Below are 25,925 nucleotides of genomic sequence, written 5' to 3'. Positions count from 1 at the left end.
ATAGACAGAGTCTACAGAGGGGAGGGTGTTTTACATCATGTACTGAGCACTTGTGTTGAGTCATGATTAAGTTGCTGCCTTTTTTGAGCACTTGTTTTGTAGTCAAAGGAAGAGGTTACCAGTCTGACAGAGGAAATGATTCACAGTTGAGTTCCAAGCTTGCAACATGCCCACAGTCTCGTAAAAATTCTCGTGTCTGCACAAAGTGAGGAGTGAGCACGTGAGGTAATGCTGAGGACATCGGAGACAATGCAATGGGAACAGAACGAGCACTTGTATTAAAGGTGGAAAGAGTGCATTATCTCAAAAGCCTCTTGCCCAGGCACAATTGGAAGAGTCTAGGGTTCCCTCATTGCTATTAACAAGCCTCTCAGAGTCCATAAACCAGAGGAGAAGAAAATTATTCTTGATCCTTGATCCGAGAAACTGCACTACATGGCTATAATGTCCTTTGGGGCCTCCTGAGGTTGTGCACTCTACAAATGCAAGACTTTCAGTTTGTGAAGTGCACATGGACACCACCACTTAACCTTGCCCATACTGCAGCAGGTCAGCCTCTACAGCCACCTGAGGACCCGACAATACACAACCTGCCATGGTAGCGTGGTGGTTAGTGCAATACTATTACAGCGCGGGGCATCGCAGTTCAGCACTCATTTCCAATGCCATCTGTAAGAAGTTTGAACGTCCTTCACGTAAACAGCATGGGTTTCCTCCAGATGCTCCAGTTTCCTCCCACAGTCCAAGTTAGTGTGTTGATGATCATTGTAAATTGCCCTTTGATTAGGCTAGGGGTAAATAGATGGGCAGTGTGGCTTATTGGGCTGGAAGGGCCTGTTCCATGCTGGATTTCTCAATAAAACTGTAAAAATAAATAAAACCCCTTAGGAGAACATCATACTTGAATAATCACACTTCTTCGATTATTACATTGACAGAAGATATGACAGAACATTTTATACCGCCCAAATAAAAACTGCAGCCTTCACTATCAAACAATAAAATGCCCATGATGATATTGAACAAAATAGGAGACACTGAATCACCCTGCTTTAATCCCCTTTTCATAAGGATGGACAATTGCTTTATTATCTTCGGTTGGGATAGTTGCTTAAAATATAAATTGGGAATAGGATAAATAAAATGTATTTTTATTCCCATTTAGCCAGAGGGATGAATAATGAGTGGATGACTCACTGAACCAAATGTCATGCCTACTTTGATTGAAAATATACCAAGGTTTTTAACACCCCTTCTGCCCCCTACTAACAAATTAATTAAGGTAAAGATATTTTGATTGCAAGCAGGTGTTGCAACCAAAAATCCATTCTGTCATTTGCTCAGGGCAACTGCATTGGCTAATTATGTTATATAGTCACAGTGAGATACAGCATGGAAGTACAGCCCCTTTCAGACTGTGTTGACTGTCGATCACTAGTTTGTATGAATCCTACATAGAACGTAGAGGAGATATCAATGAATCACAAACCTAACAGTCCGGGTAGTCCCATTGTCCCTACCCCACTGAACTCATGTCTGCATACCTCGACTCCATTCTATCCCCCTTGGTTCAGTCCCTTCTCATCTATATCTATATCTGCGACACTCCACGTGCTCTCAATCCCCTCTCTCCGCCCACCCCCCTCCCACCACCTTTCTCAACTCTCTGTATCTATCTCCAGAGATGAACTGTCTACCAACATCTTTCATAAACCAACAAATTCCCAAAGCTATCTTGAATATACCTCTTCCCAACCTGTCCCCTGTAAAAATGCTATTCACTTTTCTCAGTTATTTCGTCTCCACCACATCTGTTCTCAGGATGAGGCTTTCTTTTCCAGTACAATAGAGAAGTCCTCCTTCTGCAAAGAAAGCATTTTCACTTCCTCCAATATTGATGCTACCTTCACCTGCATCTCCTCCATTTCACGGACATCATGCTCACACCATTTTCGTGCTGCCTGAACAGGGATAGAGTTCCTCTTGTCATCACCTACCAACCTATGAACCTCCACATCCAACACATCTTCAATGGGATCCTACCACCAAACACATCTTTATCTATTCCCTGCCCCCCACTCTTCACTTCCCATGATTCCCTTGTCCACTCATCCCATCCCATTAATCTACCTCCTGGCACTTACCTCTGAAAAATGACAGAAATGCTGCATCTGCCCATTCACTTCCTCCCTCACCTCCAACGAGGGCCCCAAACAGTCCTTCCAGTTGAGGAAACTCCTCACCTGTGAATCTGCTGAGGTCATCTACTGTATCCGGTGCTCCTCATGTGGCCTCCTCTACAACGGTGAGACCCCACGTAATTTGGGGGACATAATGCACATTCTGCCCCCTCCCCTTCTCTGGTATAAGCCATTTCTCCCCTGGGAAACCTTTCTCTCTGTTCTCTAGATCTACGTCTCTCGTTATTTTGCACACCTCTATCAAGTCACCTCTCATCCTCATCCGCTCAATTTAATCCCAGATTTTATTTCCTTGCAATTGTCATCAACTTGTACCAGTTTCTATCACCCTGCTACTTACTACAACTTCAATCTTGACCAATTAGTATAGCAACCTGCTTGTCTTTGGAAGACCAGAGCACCCACAGAAAAGCTTACGTCTTCCGGTGAGAATATGCACATTCAGTACCTGAGCTTGGGTCTCTGCCACTGTATGGCAACAGACCTAGGGGCATGACTTTAAGGATGACAGTATGGGGGGGGGAAAGTCAGGGACAGTGTTTTTGCACAGTAGGTGCATGGAATGTGCAGTCAGGGACAGGTAGATTAGAGACTCTTAGATAGGAATATGGATGAACGAAACATGGGGAGCTGTGCGGGAGTGAAGAGATCGATTGATCTTTGAGCAGTTTAAAGAGTCGGCACAACATTATGGACTGAAGACCCTGTAATGTGCTGTGCTGTTCTATGTTATGTGTTCTCAACAAGCTCTGCCACTCTGCTGCCCCTTCTAGCTTCTAGTCCCTTCTAACTAAAGGTTGTGTAAGCATTCTGAGTAAAATTGGTCTGTAAGTACTTACTTAAGGCAATATTAAAACCTACACGGTGGTAAAGGCAGCACTGAAGTGAAGTTGCACTGCAACATCCATTTAAGGTTGTAGATAAACCATAAGACCGTAAGATATAAGAGCAGAATTTGGCCAATCAAGTCTGCTCCCCATGGCATCAAGCCAGCTCCAATTTCACTCTCAGTCCCATTCTCCTGCTTTCTCCCCATATCCCTTCATCCCTTGACCAATCAAGAATCTAACAACCTCTGCCTTAAATATACGTAAATACTTGGCCTCCACAGCTGCCTGTAGCAGCGAATTCCACAGATTCACCACTCACTGTCTAAAGACATCCTAAAAGAATTCTCCATTCTAAAAGGATGCCCTATTCTGAGCTGTGTCCTCTGGTCCTAGACTCTCCTGCTATAGGAAACATCCTCTCCACATCCACTCTACTGAGGCCTTTCAACATTCGATAGGTTTCAGAATCAATCTTCTGAATTCCAGTGAAACCATGTCCAGAGCCATCAAACAGTCTTCATTTGACAAGCTATTCAATCCTAGAATCACTTTCATGAACCTCCTTTGAGTTCTGCAGATTCATCCTGCAGTCTTCTAACGTCAAGATGAATATCATTTGCACTGTGTGACTTCAGCAAATTCAAACCCTGCTCATTATACTTGTCCTGTAATTTGATATTCAAACCTTTTTTGGTTTATTTGACATTGGGGATATGAGTCCAAGTGTTCTGTTTCCTTATTCCAGGCTTCTGGTTCTGAATGATAAAGAATTTTCGTGTTTCCAGACTCTAGGTCAGACTCCTTATCTTTGGATAAGCGGATGTAACATTCTTATTAAGTTGCTTGTTTCTTTAAGCCCATTATTTAACTTTTTGCAGCCAGTGGTATTAAAGAAATTCTCCCTCTTGTAAAATTCTCTAAGTCTTACAAGAAATTTTCTCTCCTACTTTCTGCAAATTATGTCGGACTTCATACTTCTCGTTGGACACTTCTGATGGCCCAGGCATTTCCTTTAAGAAATCCAGATGTAAGTTCTTTCTCTCGCATGATAAATTTTCTTAGTCATTTGCTTTACTAGAACTTTAAAAAATTCCGAGGGGTAATTCATCAAAAATGAGTAATATTTTCAACAAGCATTACATTAACTGGAAAGAAATCCCTGAAGGTAATTTGTTCTGAGAGAGTAAATTAAACAATGACCGGGACTTCACGGTAAAAGGGATGAGGAATGCAGAGTGTACTCTGGGGAGTAAGAGCTATTCACTGTTTGAAAGCTCCGGTTTGTTTTTACAAAGAGGCCTTATTACGATTTACATAAATTTCAAAGTGATAAGCAAGTCGATCTTCACTAACAATTGGGCCAAGTCAGAAGAAAGACAATTGGTAAGTTAAATTCTACAGCTGTGATATTTCAATTTATCTATCGAGCAGGTGCCAATCTATTTATTCTCGTGCCAGTTTTTCATTACGTTACCAGGATCTTTGAGGGAGGGAGAGAGATAATTTAAAGACAAATACCATTATCACTAATCTCCTATGAATACGAAAACAGAAAATACTGGAATGCTTAGTCGATCCGGCTGGCTGTATCTGTAGAAAGGGAAACAGAGTTAGTGTTCCAGACCTCTTCTTCAAACTGAAATGTTAACTGATTCCTGTGGCCTGATCTATACTCCTACATTTTCTGTTTTATTCTACATATCCCACACAGCATTTTGTTTTATTTTCACTGTGGTTGATAAACTTTGCTCTGGAGATTACAAGAAAATGTCGAGAGGGCTCAAAACTCATAGTAAATACACATCGGTTCCTGGAGGCACAAGTAAAGTTTATATCATACAGGATAACTCTCTTATGGATTTAATGAAGGCAGTCCTGCTCTAATTGCCACTCTTCTGTTAGTTTATGTTTTATAATCTTCCCTTCACATTTTGTTTTCTCTTCCCCCTTCTTAAGCATCCTGTTATCGATGGTGGGATTAACCACCATTTGAGTTTCGCCTGTGAAATTCAAGCTGTTCGCTGGTTTGTTTCCAGAAGGGGGCACTTAAATGCCTTGTTAAATAACTTGTACAACCGTAAAAGCAACATAATTCACTTTTCCAAACATCAGGGGCTTTATACAAGAAAAAACAGCAACCAGAACTAGATTGAAAGTATATTTATGCTGTCCTACTAGTGACTAGTAACTAGTCCATGGTGTTCAACCAGTCAGGAATTCAGACCTGAAAACCAAGAAGGTGGCCAATACTAATGATAAACACAAGAGATTCTACAGGTGCTGGAAACCCAGAGTAACACACAAGAATTCTGGATGAACTCAGCAGGTCAGGCAGCATCTATAGGAAGGAACAAACACTTGAAGTTTTGAGCCGACACCTGATGAAAGGAAACTCTTTAATGATGTTCCTATGCTAAAAGTTCCCACAAGTGAGAATTACAGTCTCCTTCACCTTCTTTTGCAGTCTCTCAGGATTGAGGATGACTTGTTTCTACTCTACTTTTGTAGCTCTCTGAAGTGATTGGTAAAGCCAACCACATAAGGAACAGACAGTGCCTGATAGACAGGCTTTTACGTAACTACTCTTATGGTAAAATGTCCCAAGGTTCTTTACAGGTGTATAATTTGGCTAGAATTGATGCCAAACCAGAGACACAGCTTTTAATAGAGATGATTAAATACTATGGGTGGCAGCCTGGAGATACATCCCTACCAAATGAGGTGTAAGACACAACTTCACTCTGCTAGCCTGCACATTACCCTTGGGCAAGAGGTAGCACCTGCTTAGCCCCCTGATGAGGGCTGCCTGAAGCCACAGGAGCAGGTGGTGGATGGTCATATGACCAGCTGGTGCATATCACAACTGCAGGTTGTGTGACCACTGACACCAGGCAGACAATCTCTGAAGAGTATTGATCATGGCTGGGGTCACCCGTCTTGTAAAGACTCTGCCCAGAAGAAGGCAATGGCAAAGCACTTACGTGCCAAAATTTGCCAAGAGCAATCGTGGTCTTGAGACCATGATCTCCAACGTCATACTACATGGAACAGAATAATAATGATGATAATTAAGTGCCCGAAGTGGATAATTTGGAGTAGGGAATGCACAGGTGAAGCCAAAGCTACCAGTGGAGGGGCATAGACAATTGGGAGTGGAAGAAGTGAAGGAGTGCAGATCTCTCAGGCAAGAAATGGTCACAGCGATCCTGATTACAAAGCAAATATAATTTGGCAAAGTTTGCCGACAAAAACAAGATATATCGGTCAGCACAACAGTGATGTGCCAATGGGATATGGCTGAGATGGGAAACCAACAGATTTTGAGATGAGCTCAAATTTATGGTGGGTGGAAGAAGAATATATCTCGGATAACCTTGAAGAACCTGGTTTGGGAGAGAAATTTTTATTATTTAAATGGCAAAAGATTGGGAAGTATTGATGTTCAAAAGTACCTGCTCTTGTATACCAGCAAATATGTACTGTGCATGCAGCAGTTAAAAGGCAAATGGTATGTTGGCCTTCATTGGGAAAGACTTCAAATAAGGAACAAGGACAGTTTGCTTCAATTATACAGAACATTCCTGAGATCACACCTGAAATATTGATCGTAATTTTGGTACTTTACCTTAGAAAGAACATACATTATTTGCCCAGCAAGAGAGCCCAGCAAGGTTCACTCTTAACATAGCACTGAGACTTTGAGTTGCCTTAATCCACTGAACTCAAGTTGAGGGACATAAAGGGTTTTGAATTTAAGGACGGATACATTGTTTGTTAGGAACATATAGATATTAAGATGGTGGAGGTGTTATAACACAAAAAAAGATAAGTCCCCAGGGATGAGGTAGGAAATTGGATTAGACATTGGCTTTGAGAGAGAAGCCAGAGAGTGGTGGTAGGTGATTGTCTCTCTCTGACTAGAAGCCTGTGACCAGTGGAGTACCGTAGGGATCTTTGTTGTTTGTTATTTATATCAATCAACTGGGTGATAATGTGGCTAACTGGATCAGCAAATTTGTGGATGGCACAAAGATTGGTGGTGTAGTGGACAGTGAGTAAGACTATCAGAACTTCCAGCAGGATCTGAACCAGCTGGAAAAATGGGCTGAAACACCGCAAATGGAATTTAATGCAGACAAGTGCGCGGTGTTGCAACTCAGTGGCACCAACCAGAGCAGGTCCACACAGTGAACAGTAGGATACTGCGGAGTCTGGTAGAACAAAGGAATCTGGGAATACAGGTACATAATTCATTGAAAGTGGTTCACAGGTAAATAAGATCACAAAGGAAACTTTTGCCACATTAGCCTTCATAAATCAAAGCATTGAGTACAGGAGATCAGGTGTTATGTTGAAGTTGTATAAGGCGTTGGTGAGGACTAATTTGGAAATGCTGTGTGCAGTTTTGGTCACCTACCTACAGGAAAGATGTAAATAAGATTGAAAGAGTACAGAGAAAATTTACATGGATGTTGCCATTTCTGGAGGAACCTGAGTTATAAGGAAAGATTGAACAGATTAAGACTTTGCTCCTTGGAACATAGAAGATTGAGAGAAGATTTGATAGAGGTATACAAAATTAAGAGGAGTATAGAAAGGGTAAATGCAACCAGGCTCTTTCCACTGAGGTTGGATGGGACTTCAACCAGAAGTCATGGAGTAAGGTTGAAAGGTGAAAAGTTTAACGGGAACATGAGGGGAAGAGTCATTACTCAGAGGTCGTGAGAGTGTAGAATGAGCTGCCAGCACAAGTGGTGTATACAAATTTGATTTCAACATTTAATAGTTTAGATAGGTACATGGATGGTGTCAGTAAGATAAGATGAGACAGCGATCACTTTATTTGCTGGACTCTTTGCCAATAGTTGCTATCTAGGCCCAGAAGGAAAATCAATCAGGACAAGGATAAGGAAAGAACAAAACTATGATGGAAAAAATGAAAATTATATAAATACACTTATGACGTAGACTTTGAATCACTCGGGTTTCTGCTTCGCTGATATTTTTAGCTCCTGAACTGGTATTCATTGAAGTATCTGCTTTGTCTGTTGATGTATTCCAGGAGAGAAGATCCATATGAACACTGTGCCAGAGGCATCATGGATGTTGGAACTGTGACAAGTTTATCCAACTTATCTGATTCCTTCAATCACTTCCTGTCGAGTTACAAAGACCCAAAGCTCTTGTACTGTCAAAATGGAGGGTATTTTATGCGAATTCTTCCTGATGGAACAGTGGAGGGAACACGAGACCACAGTGACATATACAGTGAGAATCATTTTCAATCACCGTGTGCTCTGTACTATTTTTAAAAAGTATGTGCGTATGTGTGTGTGTGTGTGTGTTTGACTTGTGTTGCTTGGCAACTACTTTGAAACTTCCCAAGTTACTAAGTTCAATTCATTAAGATCTCTTTAGCAGCTAGAAGAACAAACACTCAGGGGAGCAAGAAATGGTAACCGTTAAAACAACATAATTTCAGCACAAATAGAGTAACTTTTATTTAAACTTTCCTGCAAGTTGAAACTAAGTTCTTGCAGAACTCTACTTACCTGTGCTGCGTTTTACTACGTGCATTTTGAGTTATATTTTATGTTCGTTTTTATAGTATAATACTTCAGTTTATGAGCTGTTTAAGGATTGATATAGGCTGTGTCAGTGGACCATATTCTGGGGGCATGTTGTTTTGTTGGTTCATATATATTAACTGCACCTTACAAGTGTTCATTAAGTGATGGACAGCTACAGCTTTCACTTTCATTTTTACTGTTTTTATTTCACTTTCCCTCAATAAAGTCCACACTTTACCGGAGCTGCTGCCAAGTTGCCTCTCCCCGTGGGTGAAAATCTGGGAGCTACTTGAGCATGGGTGACATGGCATTATCTTGTTCATCTCTGTCCTTGATGCAGTTATGGGTCTGTTATTTAGTGGAGAGATGTGGGGATGACGCACGGGGTGGGGGGGGGGGGTGGCAGGGTTAGAGTCAAGCTACTATTGGTTCAGGAGAGGGAAGGAGATGCTGGTTGGAGGCAGGAGGTCGTGGACCCTGGGTGAAGAATCTTTCTTCCTGCTGATACACGGTGAGAGCTGAAAACAGCCATTTACATTGTGGTGCTGTCATGGTGGGGTTAATAACAAGACCAATGAGCAGTTTTAACTCTTCCCCTTCCGGGCCCCACAATTCTGAGACTGATTTCAGTGGCCTTCAGTCATCTGCATCTGGGAAGGTTAGACCTGCCTGCCGGACATGTTAGCAGCACAATGTCCAGTTTCCCTCAGATGAAAAGGGATGCAAGGTCTTATACAGACGGGTATAATAACCGTATAACAAGTACAGCACAGAAACAGGCCATAATTACCACACAGTAACAGGCCATCTTGGCCCTTCTAGTCCATGCCGAACACTTACTCTCACCTAGTCCCACCGACCTGCACTCAGCCCATAACCTTACATTCCTTTCCTGTCCATATACCTATCAATTTTTTTTTTAAATGACAAAATCGAACCTGCCTCTACCACTTCTAACGGAAGCTCGTTCCACACAGCTACCACCCTCTGAGTAAAGAAGTTCCCCCTTGTGTTACCCCTAAACTTTTGCCCCTTAACTCTCAACTCATGGCCTCTTGTTTGAATCTTCCCCTACTCTCAATGGAAAAAGCCTATCCATGTCAACTCTATCTATCCCCCTCATAATTTCAAATACCTCTATCAAGTCCCCCCCTCAACCTTCTACACTCCAAAGAATAAAGACCTAACTTGTTCAACCTTTCTCTGTAACTTAGGTGCTGAAACCCAGGTAACATTCTAGTAAATCTCCTCTGTACTCTCTCTACTTTGTTGACATCTTTCCTATAATTCAGTGACTAGAACTGTACACAATACTCCAAATTCGGCCTTACCAATGCCTTGTACAATTTTAACATTACATCCCAACTCCTATACTCAATGTTCTGATTTATAAAGGCCAGCATACCAAAAGCTTTCTGCACCAGCCTATCCACATGAGAGCCCAAATAAGAAGAGACTATCTGACACTGTGAATGCTCGGAGTTATTAACGTATTGGCAGGGCTAGGGGTGGTAGTGGAGGTGAATTTAATTGTAGTGTTCAAGAGTTTGGATAACTTTCTGAAAGAAAAGAATTTGCAGGGATATGAGGAAGGGCTCGGGCTAATGAGTTGTGGGCATGCTGTGTTGGTGCTGGAAGTGTGGCGACACAGCCCCCAGTACACCTCGGACTGTGTTGGTTGTAGACTCAGAAGAACAAAGTTCAAGGAATGTTTCGATGTACACGTGACAAATGAAGCTCATCTCTTTTTTAAGGGGCAGGAGACTAGACCCATTTGAATTGCTCTGACACATGGCCTGTATGGGCTTGACAGGTTGACTAACTTCTCATCCTGAAACCCTTCTTTTATGTTTCGGGTGGCATGGTAGCACAGCGCTGTTACAGTTTGGGGCAATTCAGAGTTCAGTTCCGGTGCCGACAGTAAGGAGTTTATGCTTTTCCCCCATGGTGTTCCAGTCTCCTCCCACATTCCAAAGACGTACGGGTTAGTAGGTTAATTGGTTACTTGGGTGTGTGTGGCAGCTCAGGCTCGTTGGGCTGAAGGGCTTGTTAACTCGCTGGTAAAAATAAAAGTTAAATTAAAAATGTTGTGATTTGTTATCGGAGTAGTAAGTATTGTGATTTGACGATGTATAATGGGATAAAAGAAACTGGATACATTCATGATAGACTATTCAAAATTCAAAGTAAGTTTATTTTCAAAGTACATATATGTCACCATGTACATTCATTTTCTTGCGAACATATTCAGTGAATCCAAGAGCCATAATAGAATCAATGAAAGACCATACCCAACAGAACGGACAAACAACCATTGTGTGAAAGACCACAAACTGTGCAAATACAACAGAAGAGAATGTAATAATACTAAGTAAGCAATAAATATCAAGAACATGAGAGGAAGAGTCCTTGAAAGTGAGTCCATAGATTGTGGGATGATTTCAGTGATGGGGCAAGTGAAGTTGAGTGAAGTTATCCTTCTGGTTCAAGGGCCTAATGGTTGAGAGTTAATAACTGCTCCTGAGGCTCCTGTACCTTCTTCCTAAAGGCAGCAGTGAGAAGAGAGCATGACCTAGGTGGCAGGGATGCTGCTGTCCTAGACATGCTGAACGGTGGGGAGGGATCTGCCTGTAATGGACTGGGGCAAATCCACCACTTTTAGGAGTATTTTCCATTCGAGGTCATTAGTGTTTTCTATACCAGGCTGTGAATGCAACCAGCCAATATACAATACATCCACAGAAATATTATTAAGGACTGGGTAATGTTGTGTCAATGAATACTGTGGTCACTGGGACCTGCTGCATTTGCAACATAAGCCAAGAAAATGAAAATGTTATTTATTTAAAGAACAGGCTCCCACAGCCCAATGATCCACACTGCCCAGCAACCCATCCATTTAACACTAGTCTTATCGCAGAACATTTTACAAAGACCGATTAACCTTCTAGTCTTTGGACTGCGGGAGGAAATTGGACCTTCCAGAAGAAACCCACTCTGGCGCAAGGAGATTGTGCAAGCTCCTTACAGATGGAGCTGGAAATTAACTCTGAAACCCTCCCGAACAGTGTTATGCTTACTGCTGCGTTATTCTGGTGCCCCGAAGTAGTTTATTTTATTTAGAGTTAAAGCACAGCAACAAGCCCTTCCAGCTCAATGAGTCCACACTGCCCCATAACACCGATCGAATGGTGCAAGGCCTCGACGGAGTGAATGTGGAGAGGATGTTTCCTATGGCGGGAGAGTCCAAGACCAGAGGACACAGCTTCAGAACAGAGGGGCCTCCTTTTAGAACAGAGATGAGGAGAAATTTCTTTGGCCAGAGAGTGGTGAATCTGTGGTATTCATTGCCACAGGCAGCTATGGAGACCAAGTCTTTATGTATGTTTAAGGAAGAGGTTGATAGATTTCTTAGTTGGTCAGGACATGAAGGGATATGGGGGTGTCGGGAAAGGCAGGAGACTGGAGCTGAGAGGAAAAGTGGATCAGCCATGATGGATCGTGGTGGATCAGACTCAATGGGCCAAATGGCTTAATTGTACTCCGATATCTTGGTTTTACGGTCTTATTACACCCTTGTGATAATTAATCTACTAACTCAAGTCAAGTCACTTTTATTGTCATTTCGACCACAACTGTCGGTACAGTACATAGTAAAAATGAGACAACATTTCTCAGGACCATGGTGTTATATGATACAGTACAAAAACTAGATTGAACTATGTAAAAAAACAACACAGAGAGAAAAAAAAACACACAACAACAACTACACTAGACTACAGACCTACCCAGGACTGCATAGAGTGCCCAAAACAGTGCAGGCATTACAAATGATAATAAACAGGATAATAGAGCAGTAAGGTGTTGGTCCAGGCTCTGGGTATTGAGGTAATTCTGGGTAAACTGTCTTTAGAATGTGGGAGGATACCTGAGTACCCAGAGGAAACCAATGTGCGCACTGGGAGATTGTACAGACTCCTTACAGACAGTGGCGAGAATTGACTCTGGGTCACTCATGCTGTAAAGCGATGTGCTGATCACTATGCTTCTGTGCCACCAATTACCCGAAACTTCCGTTAGTCCGGCAGGTTCGGGATATAAGAATTGTAACATCAGCTGTAAGAATTGCACTTTTCCAGGATTACTGGATATTTTTCCCCACTTATACCCTGCAATAGCATAACATATTTTCCAGGGAATCTGGATAGGTTTCACGGAAGCGCGGGAAACAGAATGAGGTGAGCTTTCATGGAGTGTGGGAGCCAGAGTTCTGGTGTGTTAGAGGGAGAGTGGAAGTACGCACCCAGAGAACCAGACACCAAGCCACTAGGATATCTGACAAATCAGATAGTGGATTCTCAGAACTTTTTCATACATCACTCAATTACTCTTCACTCTTGCTTCATTCCTCCTCTTGCATTTAAACTTCATGGTGTAGGTGTGGCATGGCCACAGATTAAATTACTTGGTCTCTTTGGGATCATAGAGACACAGAAGGTTTATGGCACCAAAGCAGCAATTTCATCCATCATTTGCAGCTTTGACTTGTTTCGCATTCTCAATTCAAAGCCCAGTTGTTTCCAGAATCAGATTTAATATCTCTGGCGTGTACCATGAAATTTGTTGTTTATGTGTCAGCAGTAAATTGCGATACATAATAATAAAAAACTGTAAATTACAGTAAACATTCATATATTTAAAAAATTAAATAAGTAGCACAAAAAGAGAATGAAAAAGTAGAGGTGTAGTGTTCGTGGGTTCAATGTCCATTCAGAAATCTGATGACAAAAGGGAAGAATCTATTCCTGAATTGTTGAGTGTCTGTCTTCAGGCTCTTGTACCTCCTCCCTGATGGTAATGTTGAGAAGAGGACGTGGCCCAGGTGCCACATTTTTGAGGCATCGGTACCTAAAGATGTTCTGGACGCTGGGGAGGCCATTGCCCATGATGGAGCTAACTGTGTTCACAGCTTTCTGCAGTGGATAATTAATACATCTAAATGCTTTTTCCATGTGGCAGGAGATTTCTGCCTCCAGCACCATTTCAGGGAGTGAGTTTGATACTCAATGTGCTCCCTAGATGAAAAGGAAACTTCCTCAAATACCCTCTAATCTTCTACCAGTTACTTTAAATCTTGGTCCCTGGTTATTGACCTCTTTGCTAAGGGAAACCGTTCCTTTCTTTCCACCCTAGTTAGGCCTCTTAGAACTTCACATACTCACTTTCCCTCAGCCTCATCTGGTCCAAAGTAAACAAATCAGCTTGACTAAACTTTCTTCATTACTAAAATCCTTCAGTTCTTACATTTTCCATCAGTAATATAACATCCTTCCTGAATGTGATTTCCTTGCAAGTTCAACTATGGCTTTTTCTAAGTTACAAAGTTTTGAACATAAACTTCCCCAAGTCACGACTTCTGTTTTCTTTCTCCATGATTTATTATTTTCCTTACATCCTTTTCTCATTCTTGTTAAATAAGGAGGAAAGAAAACAGAGATTGTGGGTGCTGAAATCGAGAAAAAGGCACAAGGCACTGGAGGAAGTCAACAGGTCAGCCTGTGCCTTCCTAGGGCAGGGGTTCCCCATGGATCAATATCATTAAGCAAGGTGTCCGTGGACACCAGATTGGGAACCCCTGTTCTAGGGAAATGGAGACTCTACATCCTATTGAAATATCTTGCCCTAAAAAGTCAACTGCCTAATTCCCTCCATAGATGCTGCCCAACTCAGTGAGTTTCTACAGCGATTTTTCTGAGCCGCTCAAGGAAACTGAACCAATAGAAAGAATGCACAAGCATCAGCATCAGTCTGAAGCAAGAAATGGAAGCGGCCAGAAAGGATCACAGCATCCACATCAAATGTTCTCTTCTCCTTAAGTCGGAGGACAGATCCTCATCAGTTAATCCGCATAAACATTTCAGCCTCAGACTCCAAGACTCGACAATATGCTGTTAGCTAAGACAGAATTCGGTGAGGCTTGATACTTGGTCCGTCAGCTTGCCACATTACAGAACAACCAAAATAGTAACGATAACACACACAAAATGCTGGAGGAACTCAGCAGGCCAGGCAGCATCTATGGAAAAGAGCGTCCTGCTGAAGGGTCTTGGCCTGAAACGTCGACTGTACTTTTTTCCATTGATATTGACTGGCCTGCTGAGTTCCTCCAGCATTTTTTCTGTGTTGCTTGGATTTCCAGCGGCCGCAGATTTTCTCTTGTTTGAAAATAGTAATGCCTGTGGGAACCTTTCCCATGTTGGATCTTTTTTCATTAGATTTACTCACACACTCAATGAACACGCTTCAAAAAATTAAGACTTGTCTTCCACCAATATGAGATATTCATCAGGAGTGCTGCGTAACCAGGTCCCTTAGCATTGTTAAGATCCCTCCCACCCATCCCATTACCTATTGACCCCCACCATCAGGCAGGAGGTACAGTAGCTTTTAAGACAAGGACTGTTAGGATGGGGAACAGTTTCTTCCCCAGGTCATGAGATTATTTCACTCCTTGCCTTCTCGCAGGTCTCATCAGGTATGAAGCACCAGTGGTGTTATACTGTTTACTCTTTGGCTTGTGTCTTCATGTAAAATGTCAATCTTCTGGAATATACTTTATCTATTTGTTAATTTATTTGTGGTGAAACTACTTTATGTGTCTTGTATGAGTTATAAGTACTGTGTTGTGTCCCTTAGTCCGGGGGAATGTTGTTTTGTTGAACGATAATAAACCTGAACTTGAACTTTTACTTGAAATTTGCATCTTTGTTGCTCAATTTCATCTTGTGGGAAATAAAATTCACCTTTCTGCCTTCCTTCTTTTCCAGTTCAGCTTCGGCTGCAGGCCGTGAGCAGAGGGGTGGTGACAATTCATGGGATTGAAGCCGGACACTACCTGGCGATGAGTGAGAAGGGTCATCTTCATGGCTTGGTAGGCACTTCTTTGGAATTACATCATCATATGTAGATTGCACAATGCATCATTTACGTTCAGAGTTAACTGGAAAACGTCACGGGCTTTCAGTTAAGAAATCTACTCCCCTGCCCACTTTCCACTGTCTCCCCTTCTATTCCCACCTTTTTTTTGTTTTCCCCCATTCTGGTAGCCTTCTCAGCCCTTCTCTTCTCCCCCACCCCACACTCCGTCATGACCTGCCCATCACCTCCCTCTGGTTCCCTTTATTCCATAGTCTACTGTCCTCTGCTCTCAGATTCCATCTTTAGTCATTTACCACCTCCACCTATCACCTCCCAGCTACTCACATCAACTCCCTCCCTCCCCCACCCACCCACCTTACCCCTCATCTGGTCTCACTTATCCCCTCCCCTTCCCTTCCAAAGTTCAAAGTAAGTTTACTATCCATGTGCATACATGTCCCCACGTACAACCCTAAGATTCATTTTCTTGTGGACATACTCAACAAACCTATGAGCAGCTCTGTCAGTCAAAGTGACCATGGATGCTGCATCCTAGCTGTCCAGACATGCAAGCCTGGGCAGTACGATATGAAGAGCAAGCCTCCACCCTCTCCACACAACTGGTGAACCCAAAGGAGCGGCAGAGTTAGGTACCAGCAGTGCCGCAGGAGTTCCCAGTCAGCATTGAGTTCCCAAAGCCTTCCCCACGAGTGGGCACAGCCGCAAGGCAGCAGAGGTTTGAGATCAAAGTTTTCCTTCTCCTAGATGAGCTGCCAACCACGGCTGACGAACCCCATCTGCCCAAAGCCACTGGTTTTTAGGTGCCAGTAACCTGCCTTTGTCCCTTCTCCTGCCAGTGAAATGGTTCCGACAGGTTTAGAGGCTAAGCCACGCACGAAGGCCAGGAGTTGGACTTGGCTATTTGAGGCACTTCCTATATGGGAGTATTTAATAGGTAGTGGGAGCTTGTCCCCATTACTAACCCCGGCTGTAACAAACTTAAGGAACCAAATCTATTGAATAATAACTATAACTGAATCAGTGAAGGACCACTCAACCAGGCATTCAACCAAAGTGCAGAGGACAATAAGCTGCACAAATACAAAAAGAAGAAACAATAATAATAAATAAATAGCAATAAATATCGAAAACATGAGATGAAGAGTCCTTGAAAGTGAGTCCATAGGTGGTGGGAACATTTAAGAACATAAGAAATAGGAGCAGGAGTAGGCCATCTGGCCCATCAAGCCTGCCCCACCATTCAATAAGATCACGGCTGATCTGTCCGTAAACTCAGATCCATCTACCTGCCTTTGCCCCATAACCGTTAATTCCCCTACTATGTAAAAATCTATCATACTGTATCTTAAATATATTTAATGAAGAAGCCTCATCTGCTTCCCTGGGCAGAGAATTCCACAGATTCGCCACTCTCTGGGAAAAACCATTTCTCCTCATCTCCGTCCTAAATCTTCTCCCCTGAACCTTGAGGTAATGTCCCCTAGTTCTACTCTCACCCACCAATGGAAACTACTTTCCTACTTCTATCTTATCTATCCCTTTCAAAATTTTGTATGTTTCTATAAGATCCCCTTTCATTCTTCTGAATTCCTGAGAGTATAGTCCCAGGCTACTCAATCTTTCCTCATAGGTTAACCCCTTCAACCCTGGAATCAACCTGGTGAACCTCCTCTGCACTGCCTCCAAAGCCAGTATATCCTTCCTCAAGTATGGAGACCAGAACTGCACACAGTACTCCAGGTGCGGCCTCACCCGTACCCTGTATAGTTGCAACATGACCTCCCTGTTCTTGAATTCAATTCCTCTAGCAATGAAGGCCAACATTCCGTTTGCCTTCTTAATAACCTGTTGTACCTGAAAGCCAACTTTTTGTGATTCATGAACAATCACTCCCAAGTCCCTCTGCACAACAGCAAGCTGAAATCTTTCACCATTTAAATAGTAATCTGCTCTTCTATTATTCCTTCCAAAGTGGATGATCTCGCATTTACCAATGTTGTTTTCCATCTTCCAGACCTTGGCCCACTCACTTAACCTATCTATATCCCTCTGCAGACTCTCCACATCCTGTGTGCAATTTGCTTTTCCACTCAGTTTAGTGTCATTCGCAAATTTTGCTACACTACACTCAGTCTCCTCTTCCAAATCATCAATATAAATGGTAAACAGCTGCAGGCCCAGCAAAAACCCCTGCGGCACCCCACTCACCACTGACTGCCAAACGGAGAAACATCCATTTATACCAGTTCTCTGCCTTCTATTGGTTAACCAATCCACTATCCATGCCAATACACTTCATCCAACTCCATGTATCCGTTTCTTATTTATAAGCCTCTTGTGCTGCAACTTATTGAACCCCTTCTGGAAATCCAATATGACATCCACCTGTTCCCCTCTATCATCTGCACTCATTATGTCCTCAAAGAACTCCAGTAAGTTTGTGAAAAAAGACCTGTCCTTTTTGAATCCATGCTGCATCTGTCTAATGGAGCCACTCCTTTCTAAATGTTTCGTTATTTCTTCTTTAGTGATAGCTTCAAGCATTTTCCCGATTACAGATGTTAAGCTAACTGGCCTTTAGTTGCCTGTCTTTTGTCTACATTCAATGATGAGTTGACTGAAGTTATCCCCTTTGTTTAAAGAGCCTGATGGTTGAGGGTCCCCCTTCTCGTTCTGGCTTCTGCCTCCTTCGTTCCTAGTCCTGATGAAGGGTGCTCACTGTCTGGAGTTGGCGTGTCATTGTGGGACTCTCCTCCCTGTTCTAGTTTACTCCAGCAGCCCAAAGATTGACTTCTGGGCAAATTGGTCACTATAAGTAGTCCCTAATAAGGAGGTAGGTGGCTGAACCTGAAGGAGTTAAGAGGTATGTTAGGAGAGTTGAAAATGGGATTAGCTTAAACTGAGTGTAAGTGGGTACTGCTGTCTTAGGGGCCGAAGGACCTGTTCTGTGCTATGTGACTATAAAGAAATTGCTGGACAAAATAAAATATTTTCTTCAAAGAGCCAGCATGAAGATAATGGAATGAATGGCCACTTTTTATTCTGTAAGATCTTATAATTCTAGTGGTATTGTAATTCCTGCAGTAGCATGAGAAAAGGCCCAGCAAACTGCCAGGGGTGGGTGCTGGTGAAGAATATGATTATTTTAGGGGGCTCTTGTAGGCACATGAATGTGCAGGGAATAGAGGGATATTTACCTTGTGATGGTTGAAGGAATTAGTTCAGTTAGGTATTTGGTTACTAGTATAAAAATAATATATTATATATACCATATAAGTAAATAATATAATTACAGTAATATGCAAAAGTCTTAGGCACATACCGTATATGTACCTAAGGTGCCTTAGACTTTTGCATGGTACTGTAGTAATTTTAAGTATTGCACTTTACTGCTGACGCACGAGAAAAGCAAATTTCATGACATGTCTGAGTGATGATAAACCTGATTCTGATATGGTTCTCTATTGTGGACTGCGAGTGGGAAAGGGGCAGGGAGAGGGGAATGATGGTTGGGAAAGGGGGAAGGGAGAGAGGAGGGAGCAGGGAAGCACTAAAGAGACATTCTGTAATGATCAATAAACCAATTGTTTGGAATCAAATGACCTTGCCTGGTGTCTCAGGGTTGGGTGTGTCTGCACCTGCGCCACCACCCATCCCTGGCACTTCTTCTCTGCTACTTGTCCCACGCGCTCCCACGGCACTCCACCCTCACCATTCCCAACATCCCTTGCTCCCATCAGATTTACAAACATGTTCTCCACCCACATTGACAAATACAGTTCCGTGCAAAAGTCTTAGTAAGCACTCTAGTTATATACATATGACTAAGACTTTTACGCAGTAATGTATATTATATAAATAATAAGATAGTTATTGTATATAAGCTGGCTGGTGGCGCAGTGACATCAGCGCCGGACTCTGGAGCGAAGGTTCCCGAGTTCGAACCCAGTCAGGCCGCTCTCGGACACGCTTTCCATCCGTACCGGGTTGAGTGTCGAGCTCACAACTCAGCCTCGTAAAATAAAACACTGTGCTGTGAGCAGGACGTGGGGGACCACTCACAGAATCATCCCTTCAAGGCAACCACTTGGAAAAAAAAGTGGTCGCCTAGGCTCTGGCAGAGTATGGCACACAAAAAATATTGTATATAATAATATATAATAATTTTTAAGATATATAGTATATAATAAATAAATAAAGTAGCATCGTGGGTTTCCTCCGATGTTCCTAAGACGTATGAGTCAGTGGGTTAATGGGTCACATGGGTGTAATTGGACTGTATAGGCTCATTGGGCCAGAAGAGCCTGTTACTGTGCTGTATTGTTAAATTAAAGAAATAGGTAGATAGAGGAATAAATTAGTGAATAAATGGATGAATAAATGAATATTTCAGTGCTGCATTGAGAATTGAAGGGCCTCTTTCTGTGCTGTACACTTCTATACTCTGTATTAATGTTTCGGAGTCAACTTTTCATTTCTTTCATTAAGATACAGCAAGGAGTAGGCTTGTCCAGCCCTTCCTGCCCAGCAATCCCCCGTTTTAATGATCGGCTAATCATCAGACAATTTACAATGACCAATTAGCCTCCCAACTGGTACAACCTTGGACTGTGGGAGGAAACCAGAGCACTTGGAGCAAACCGACATAGTCACAGAGAGAGCGTACAAACTCTTTATAGGCAGGGATGGGAATTGAACCCGGGCCACCTGTAATGTAAAGTGCTATGCTTGTACAATGCAGGATGACACTCCAGAAGGATACCAAAAGCAGGTGTACAAAGTTAAGGAGGATTCAGTGCTATAAGGATCATTAAAGTGAGATCAGGCCTCAGGCTTTGGGAGTGAAGTCAAATTTATGAGTTTGTCAGAGTCATCTATTGTAGCACCTGAAAGAAACCCACACAGTCACAGGGAGAACATACAACCTCCTTACAGGCAATGGCAGGATTATTCGAAGCAAATCATGTCTAACAACACTATGGGAGGGATTTTAGCCACCAAAGACAATAAAGGTTCTGTCAGGATACAAGTACAAATATTAAAACTCTGAAACCCATCTCCAACAAGGCATATTGCAGACTAATCCGCAGGCTGGAGAAGGGTTATTTGTTTAAATATTATAATAAAAAGTGAAAAAAACTACAGATTTTAGAAATCCAAACTGAAAATGTTGGAGATAGTGAAAATGACTAGCAGCTTCAGTGGAGAGAGAATAAAAGTTGATGTTTCAGTTTGATGACTTTGGGTAGGGTGAGGGAATGTGGTTGGGGGATTGAGAGGGAGTAGTGCGGATTGTTGGGTCAAGATGTTAGTGCTTTCCAGCTGGTCAGGTTTACGAGCTTCACCTGTCCTCTGCAATCAAGTTAAATCCCCCAGCCCTATCATTTTATTCTCTGAAGAAGCCTGTGATTTCCTCCATCACACGGTGGCCCTTCCAATCTCTCCCTGAGTCCTGCCTACAGTTCTTCCATCTTCTCCGTAGCCCTTGTGAAGTAATTTCCAGCCTTTCAACCTGGCAACCTGTACCTGTGCAGGGGATATGGAAAAATCATCAGATTCAATAGATCAATCCTAAGGGGAAAACAGTCTTCCTGTTATCAAAGCAGCATCTCTCGTTCCTGCATAGTCTCTGCTCTCTTCCTGTGCTCCCGCCTCTGATATCCACTAACGTACGCATATCCTTGTCTCCCTTCCCAGTGGCAGAAGATACAAAACCCTAAAAGCATGTGCCATCAGGCTCAAGGACAGTTTATTTTGTTGCAAAACTGTTATAAGACCATTAAGATGCAATTTTGACCTCACAATCTACTTTATCATGGTCTTGCTCCTTATTGTCTGCCTGCACTTTCTCTGTACAGTCTGCATTCGGTGATTGCTTTTCTCATGATGATGTACTGAGATGATGAAATGACCTGTATTGGTGGCAGGGAAAACAAACTCTTCACCGTACATGTGACAATAATAAAGAATTTCCCAATTAGCAGTGATCAATATCCTGGAGCATCTGAAGCAACATTCCTTCTGATCCATGAATTGGGAACATCAAAACCCAATCAACTGCTCCAACAAAAATCCAAGTTCAGACGCAGGTGTCTTTCAGTTTATGTTTCAATCAAAGCAACTGACTGCTTTTAACTACTAAGTGATTACTAAAACACGTAATATTGATTTATATTCCTCCATTTCAAGTCAATCGCTTTCCCTTTTGGCTGTGAGATCTTATCTCAGCAAAATAGATTGATGGAATGACTTCCAGTAGTGGAAGTTTGATCACCATCAAGACAGAAGTTTGCTTTCACTCGATACATGATATAATGCCATTGCTCTCCATTTCCATAAGTCATTTATTTATCTATGTATTTATTGATTGATTGGTTGGTTGATTGATTGAGATACAGCACAGAACAGGTCCTTCCGGCCCTTTGAGCCAAGCTGCCCAGCAACCCCCAATTTAATCTTAGCACATCACAGGACAATTTACAATGACCAATTAACTACCAATAGGTACATCTTTGGACTGTGGAAGGAAACTGGAGCACCTGGAGGAAACCGTAGAAGCAACTTTCAAAGGCAGGGTTTGAATAGATTCAGGATTGTCCTGTGTGTTAATCACAAACGACCAAAGATGTTCTGTGATCTGTATCCCAAGTACCTCTCATGGGTTCTTTGATGACCATTATACAAAATTCTAGTATTTGTAGGTCCATAGAACTTACAGTACTGTGCAAAAGTCTTAGGCACATTTATATAGCTCGGGTGCCTGAGACTTTTGTACCATATTGTAATTGTCAGTTCTCTGACTTTATAGCTTACTGTATTTTAGACTCAAACCCAGCTACTTCTGAAACGCAATGTGGGCTTTGGCCCTGATTGATCTTTCAACCAATGAGTGTAAGATCTCAACCAACATCTGGTATTCTCATCCTTTGACTAATTACTTTGAACCCTCACCCCTCATTAATGACTTCTTAGCTAAGGGAAGTGGGCCCTTCCTCTTCACTCTGCCTATATCCTTTGTAATCTAATAAACCAAAAATAAATCTCCTCTCAGCTTTCTCTATTCCAACGAAAGCAAACCTCGTGCTTTCTTTATTTCCCACACAATTTACTTTACTAACATTTCCTGCGCTTCACTCCAGACTGCGTCTGACAGTTCAAAATCATCAGTGTCAAGGGGAGGGGTTGGGGTTAAAGGAAGGTCTCTTAAAGGCAAAGTCAAGTTTCAAACGCAAGAGGCCCTGCAGATGCTGGAAACCCAGAGTAACACATGCAAAATGCTGGAGGAACCCTCGGCAAGTCAGGCAGCATCTATGGGAAGGAATAATTAGCCAGTGTTTTAAGCCCAGAATCAGAATCAGGTTTATTATCACTGGCATGTGTCGCGAAATTCGTTAACTTAGCAGCAGTAGTTCAATTGACCCTCTATCAGGACTCAATTGCCATGTGCACAAGTACATAATGTACAGGTGCAATGAAATACTTAGCTGTAGCAGCATCACAGGCACATTGCATCAGAGAGACAGCATTTACAAGAACATAAGCATAAAATATACCAATTTTTTACAAGAGAAAACAATTAGAACAAAAATAATCACATTGCTGTGCAAAGTGTTTGCCCTGCAGCCATGCTGCGTGGTGATTTGAGTGATATAGTGAGTAGTCCTCTTGGGCTCAGGAGGTCATGGCTTCCTGCCTTAATCTATAACCTCAGATGCAAAATGTAAACTCAAGGTGAAATTACATTAAATTTCTCACTGATACAGTCTATCATCAGCAATGTGATTTAATCTATTTGCACAGTACCTTGTTTGTTAATTGGAGCGGAGAGCAAGTTTGTAAATCTGGCGGGAGCAAAGGATGTTGGGAATAGTAAGACTGGAGCATCGCGGGAGGGGTGTGGGACAGGTGGCAGAGAAGGAGTGCCAAGTGCGGGGGTGGCACAGGTGCAGATGAAATCGGCCCTGAAACACCAGGCAAGGTCATTTGATTCCAAACAATCGGTTTATTGACCATTACAGAACGTCTCTCTGGTGTATCCCGCTCCCTCCCCTCTCCTTTTCCCAGCCACGATTCCCCTCTTTCCCCCCCCCCTTTGCCATTCTTAGTCCATACTGGAGACCCATATCAGAATCAGGTACATATGTCACCCACATACGTCATCACTCACATATGTCATAAAATATGCTTTCTTTTTGTGGCAGCAGTACAGTGCAAAACACAAGATCAATACAGTACTGTGAAAAGGTCTTAGGCACCCTAGATATAATGAGTGTGTGTGTGTGTGTGTGTGTGTGTGTGTGTGTGTGTGTATATCTCCCTAAGACTTTTGCACAGTACTGTACGTCATCAACAATACAATTGAACCTATTTGTGCGGGCTGCACCAGCCACTTTTTGATCTGTACGCAGACCAGCATTTCCCAAGTTACTTTACCCTCAGCTGGCATTTTCTGGATGCTACCCTTCTCTGCCACCAGTCCCACACCCATCCCTCGGCACTCCTCCCTCACCATTCCCAACAGTTTGCTCCCGCCTGATTTAGAAATTCGCTCTCCACTCCACGCTGATAAATACAGCGCCTTGCAAAAGTCTTAGGCACCCTCGCTATATATATGTGCCTAAGACTTGTGCACAGTACTCTGAATATGGGAGTCTCTCAGGTATTCTGGCCAATAATTATCAAACAGCTGAAATTGAGAAATCAATAATTTTCACTGCCCTGTCAGTGTCTAGCAACTAAAGCTTCACCTGCTCCTTCAGCATGACAGAAAGGATCTCAGGGCACTGTTCTGGAGGTATAGTACCGTGCAAATGTCTTAGGCACATATATGTCTAGAGTGCTTAACACTTTTACACAGTACTTTTATGAATGGCACTGTACTGCTGCCACAAAAAAAGAACAAATTTCATGACATGCATGAGTGATGATAAATCTGATTCTGATCTGGGTCTCAATTGTGGACTGAGAGTGGGAAGGGGGCCAGGGAGAGGGGAATCATGGTTGGGAAAAGGGGAACGGAGAAGGGAGGGGAGCGGGAAGCACCAGAGAGATATTCTGTAATGATCAATAAACCAATTGTTTGGAATCAAGTTACCTTGCCCGGTGTCTCAAGGCTGGGTGTGTCTGCACCCAATGCCACCACCCCACCCAGGCACTCCTTCTCCACCACCTGTCCCACATGCCTCCTGCGGCACTCCACCATCGCTATTCCCGACACCCTTTGCTCCCGCTGGATTTACAAACTCGCCCTCTGCTCCATGTTGACACATACAGAACTGTGTAAAAGCCTGAGGCCCCCAGCTATAGACAGTATATGTGCCGAAGACATTGGCAGAGTACTGTGAATATGGGAGTTTCTCGGGTGTCCTGGCCAATAATTATCACTCAGCAGAAATCACTACTTAAAAATTGTTCAATTGTTCACTGCAATTTCTGAGACCATGCAGTTTTCAAGCAGCCCTCTGTGCTTCTGGTATTAGCAACCTTATTTCAAAAAGAACCATCGAACATCTTGACATCCTGAATTTGGGAAAGACATGAAATAAATGTCTGCCTTCCTTTGTATTTTCTATTCTACCAGAGTAGAAATACAACCATGCCCTGTATCCTAAAAGGATCACAAAGAGCTCTGTACAAAAATGTGCTTCTCTATAACAGCTTCCTTCCCCCACTCCTCCCTCTTTTGCTTTCCTTCCTTGCTATTCTTTCTCATGCTCTTTCCTGTCAAACCATAAATCACAATCTACAACTTGGCTCCCCTGGAAGAGATAAGTATAGGGGAGGGAACATCTTGGTAAATTACTGTTATAAGACAAAGGAAACACTTCTCACCTGCATACACTGAGCTCAAGACAGCTGCTCTTCCCTGAAGCAATAAAGAAACTGGAAAAACAACTCAGAAAGAAAGGATTCTTGAAATTCATCGTCGCAGCCTTGCAATATTAGATGATCCTCCTGCTCAACAGCTTACAAACTTCACCACTCCCTGAAATAAAAAATATAATCAAAGTTATTCACGGCATGTTTCTTTACTTTTCCACAGTAGCTAAATGTTTCCTCACTAATCTACTCACCAGAATGTCTTTTTTGATGGCACAGATTCTTAGAGCTCTGCAGTAATGAGCATGGAAACCGAACCTTCACCCAACTTGTCCATGCCAACCAAGGTGTCCAACTGAGCCTGTATACAGCCCATGTTTCTCTAAACCTTTCTTATCCGCTTACTTGTCCAAATATCTTCTAAGTATTGTCTTTGTACCCACCTCAGCCACTTCTTCTGGTATCTCCATCCACATACACAACACCCTATGAAATTTCTGAAGAATCGATAGAGGTTTATAAGATTAAGAGAGGCAGAGATAGAGTCGGCAGGGAGGATCTTTTTC

The 25,925-nt window shown here is 42.6% G+C and overlaps 1 protein-coding gene across 5 annotated transcripts in view; it reads left to right on the top strand.

Moving 5' to 3' along the window:
• The window catches only part of LOC132405581 (fibroblast growth factor 1-like), a 96,378-nt gene that overhangs the window by 61,831 nt on the left and 8,622 nt on the right, over positions 1-25,925 (top strand). For 4 of the 5 annotated variants that reach the window (XM_059990501.1, XM_059990497.1, XM_059990499.1 and 1 more), the window contains exons 2-3: positions 8,094-8,299; positions 15,429-15,532. In XM_059990501.1, the coding sequence (XP_059846484.1) occupies positions 8,131-8,299; positions 15,429-15,532 (273 nt within the window). In that variant the 5' untranslated portion in view covers positions 8,094-8,130. Of the gene's footprint in view, positions 1-3,993; positions 4,059-8,093; positions 8,300-15,428; positions 15,533-25,925 lie in introns of those variants that run through there. The other variant, XM_059990498.1, reaches the window with a different exon arrangement.

Source organism: Hypanus sabinus, chromosome 15 (genome assembly GCF_030144855.1).
Source record: "Hypanus sabinus isolate sHypSab1 chromosome 15, sHypSab1.hap1, whole genome shotgun sequence".
Lineage (NCBI taxonomy): Eukaryota > Metazoa > Chordata > Chondrichthyes > Myliobatiformes > Dasyatidae > Hypanus > Hypanus sabinus.
Note: the sequence above shows the minus strand (reverse complement) of the source record. Positions and strands in the feature narration are given on the sequence as shown.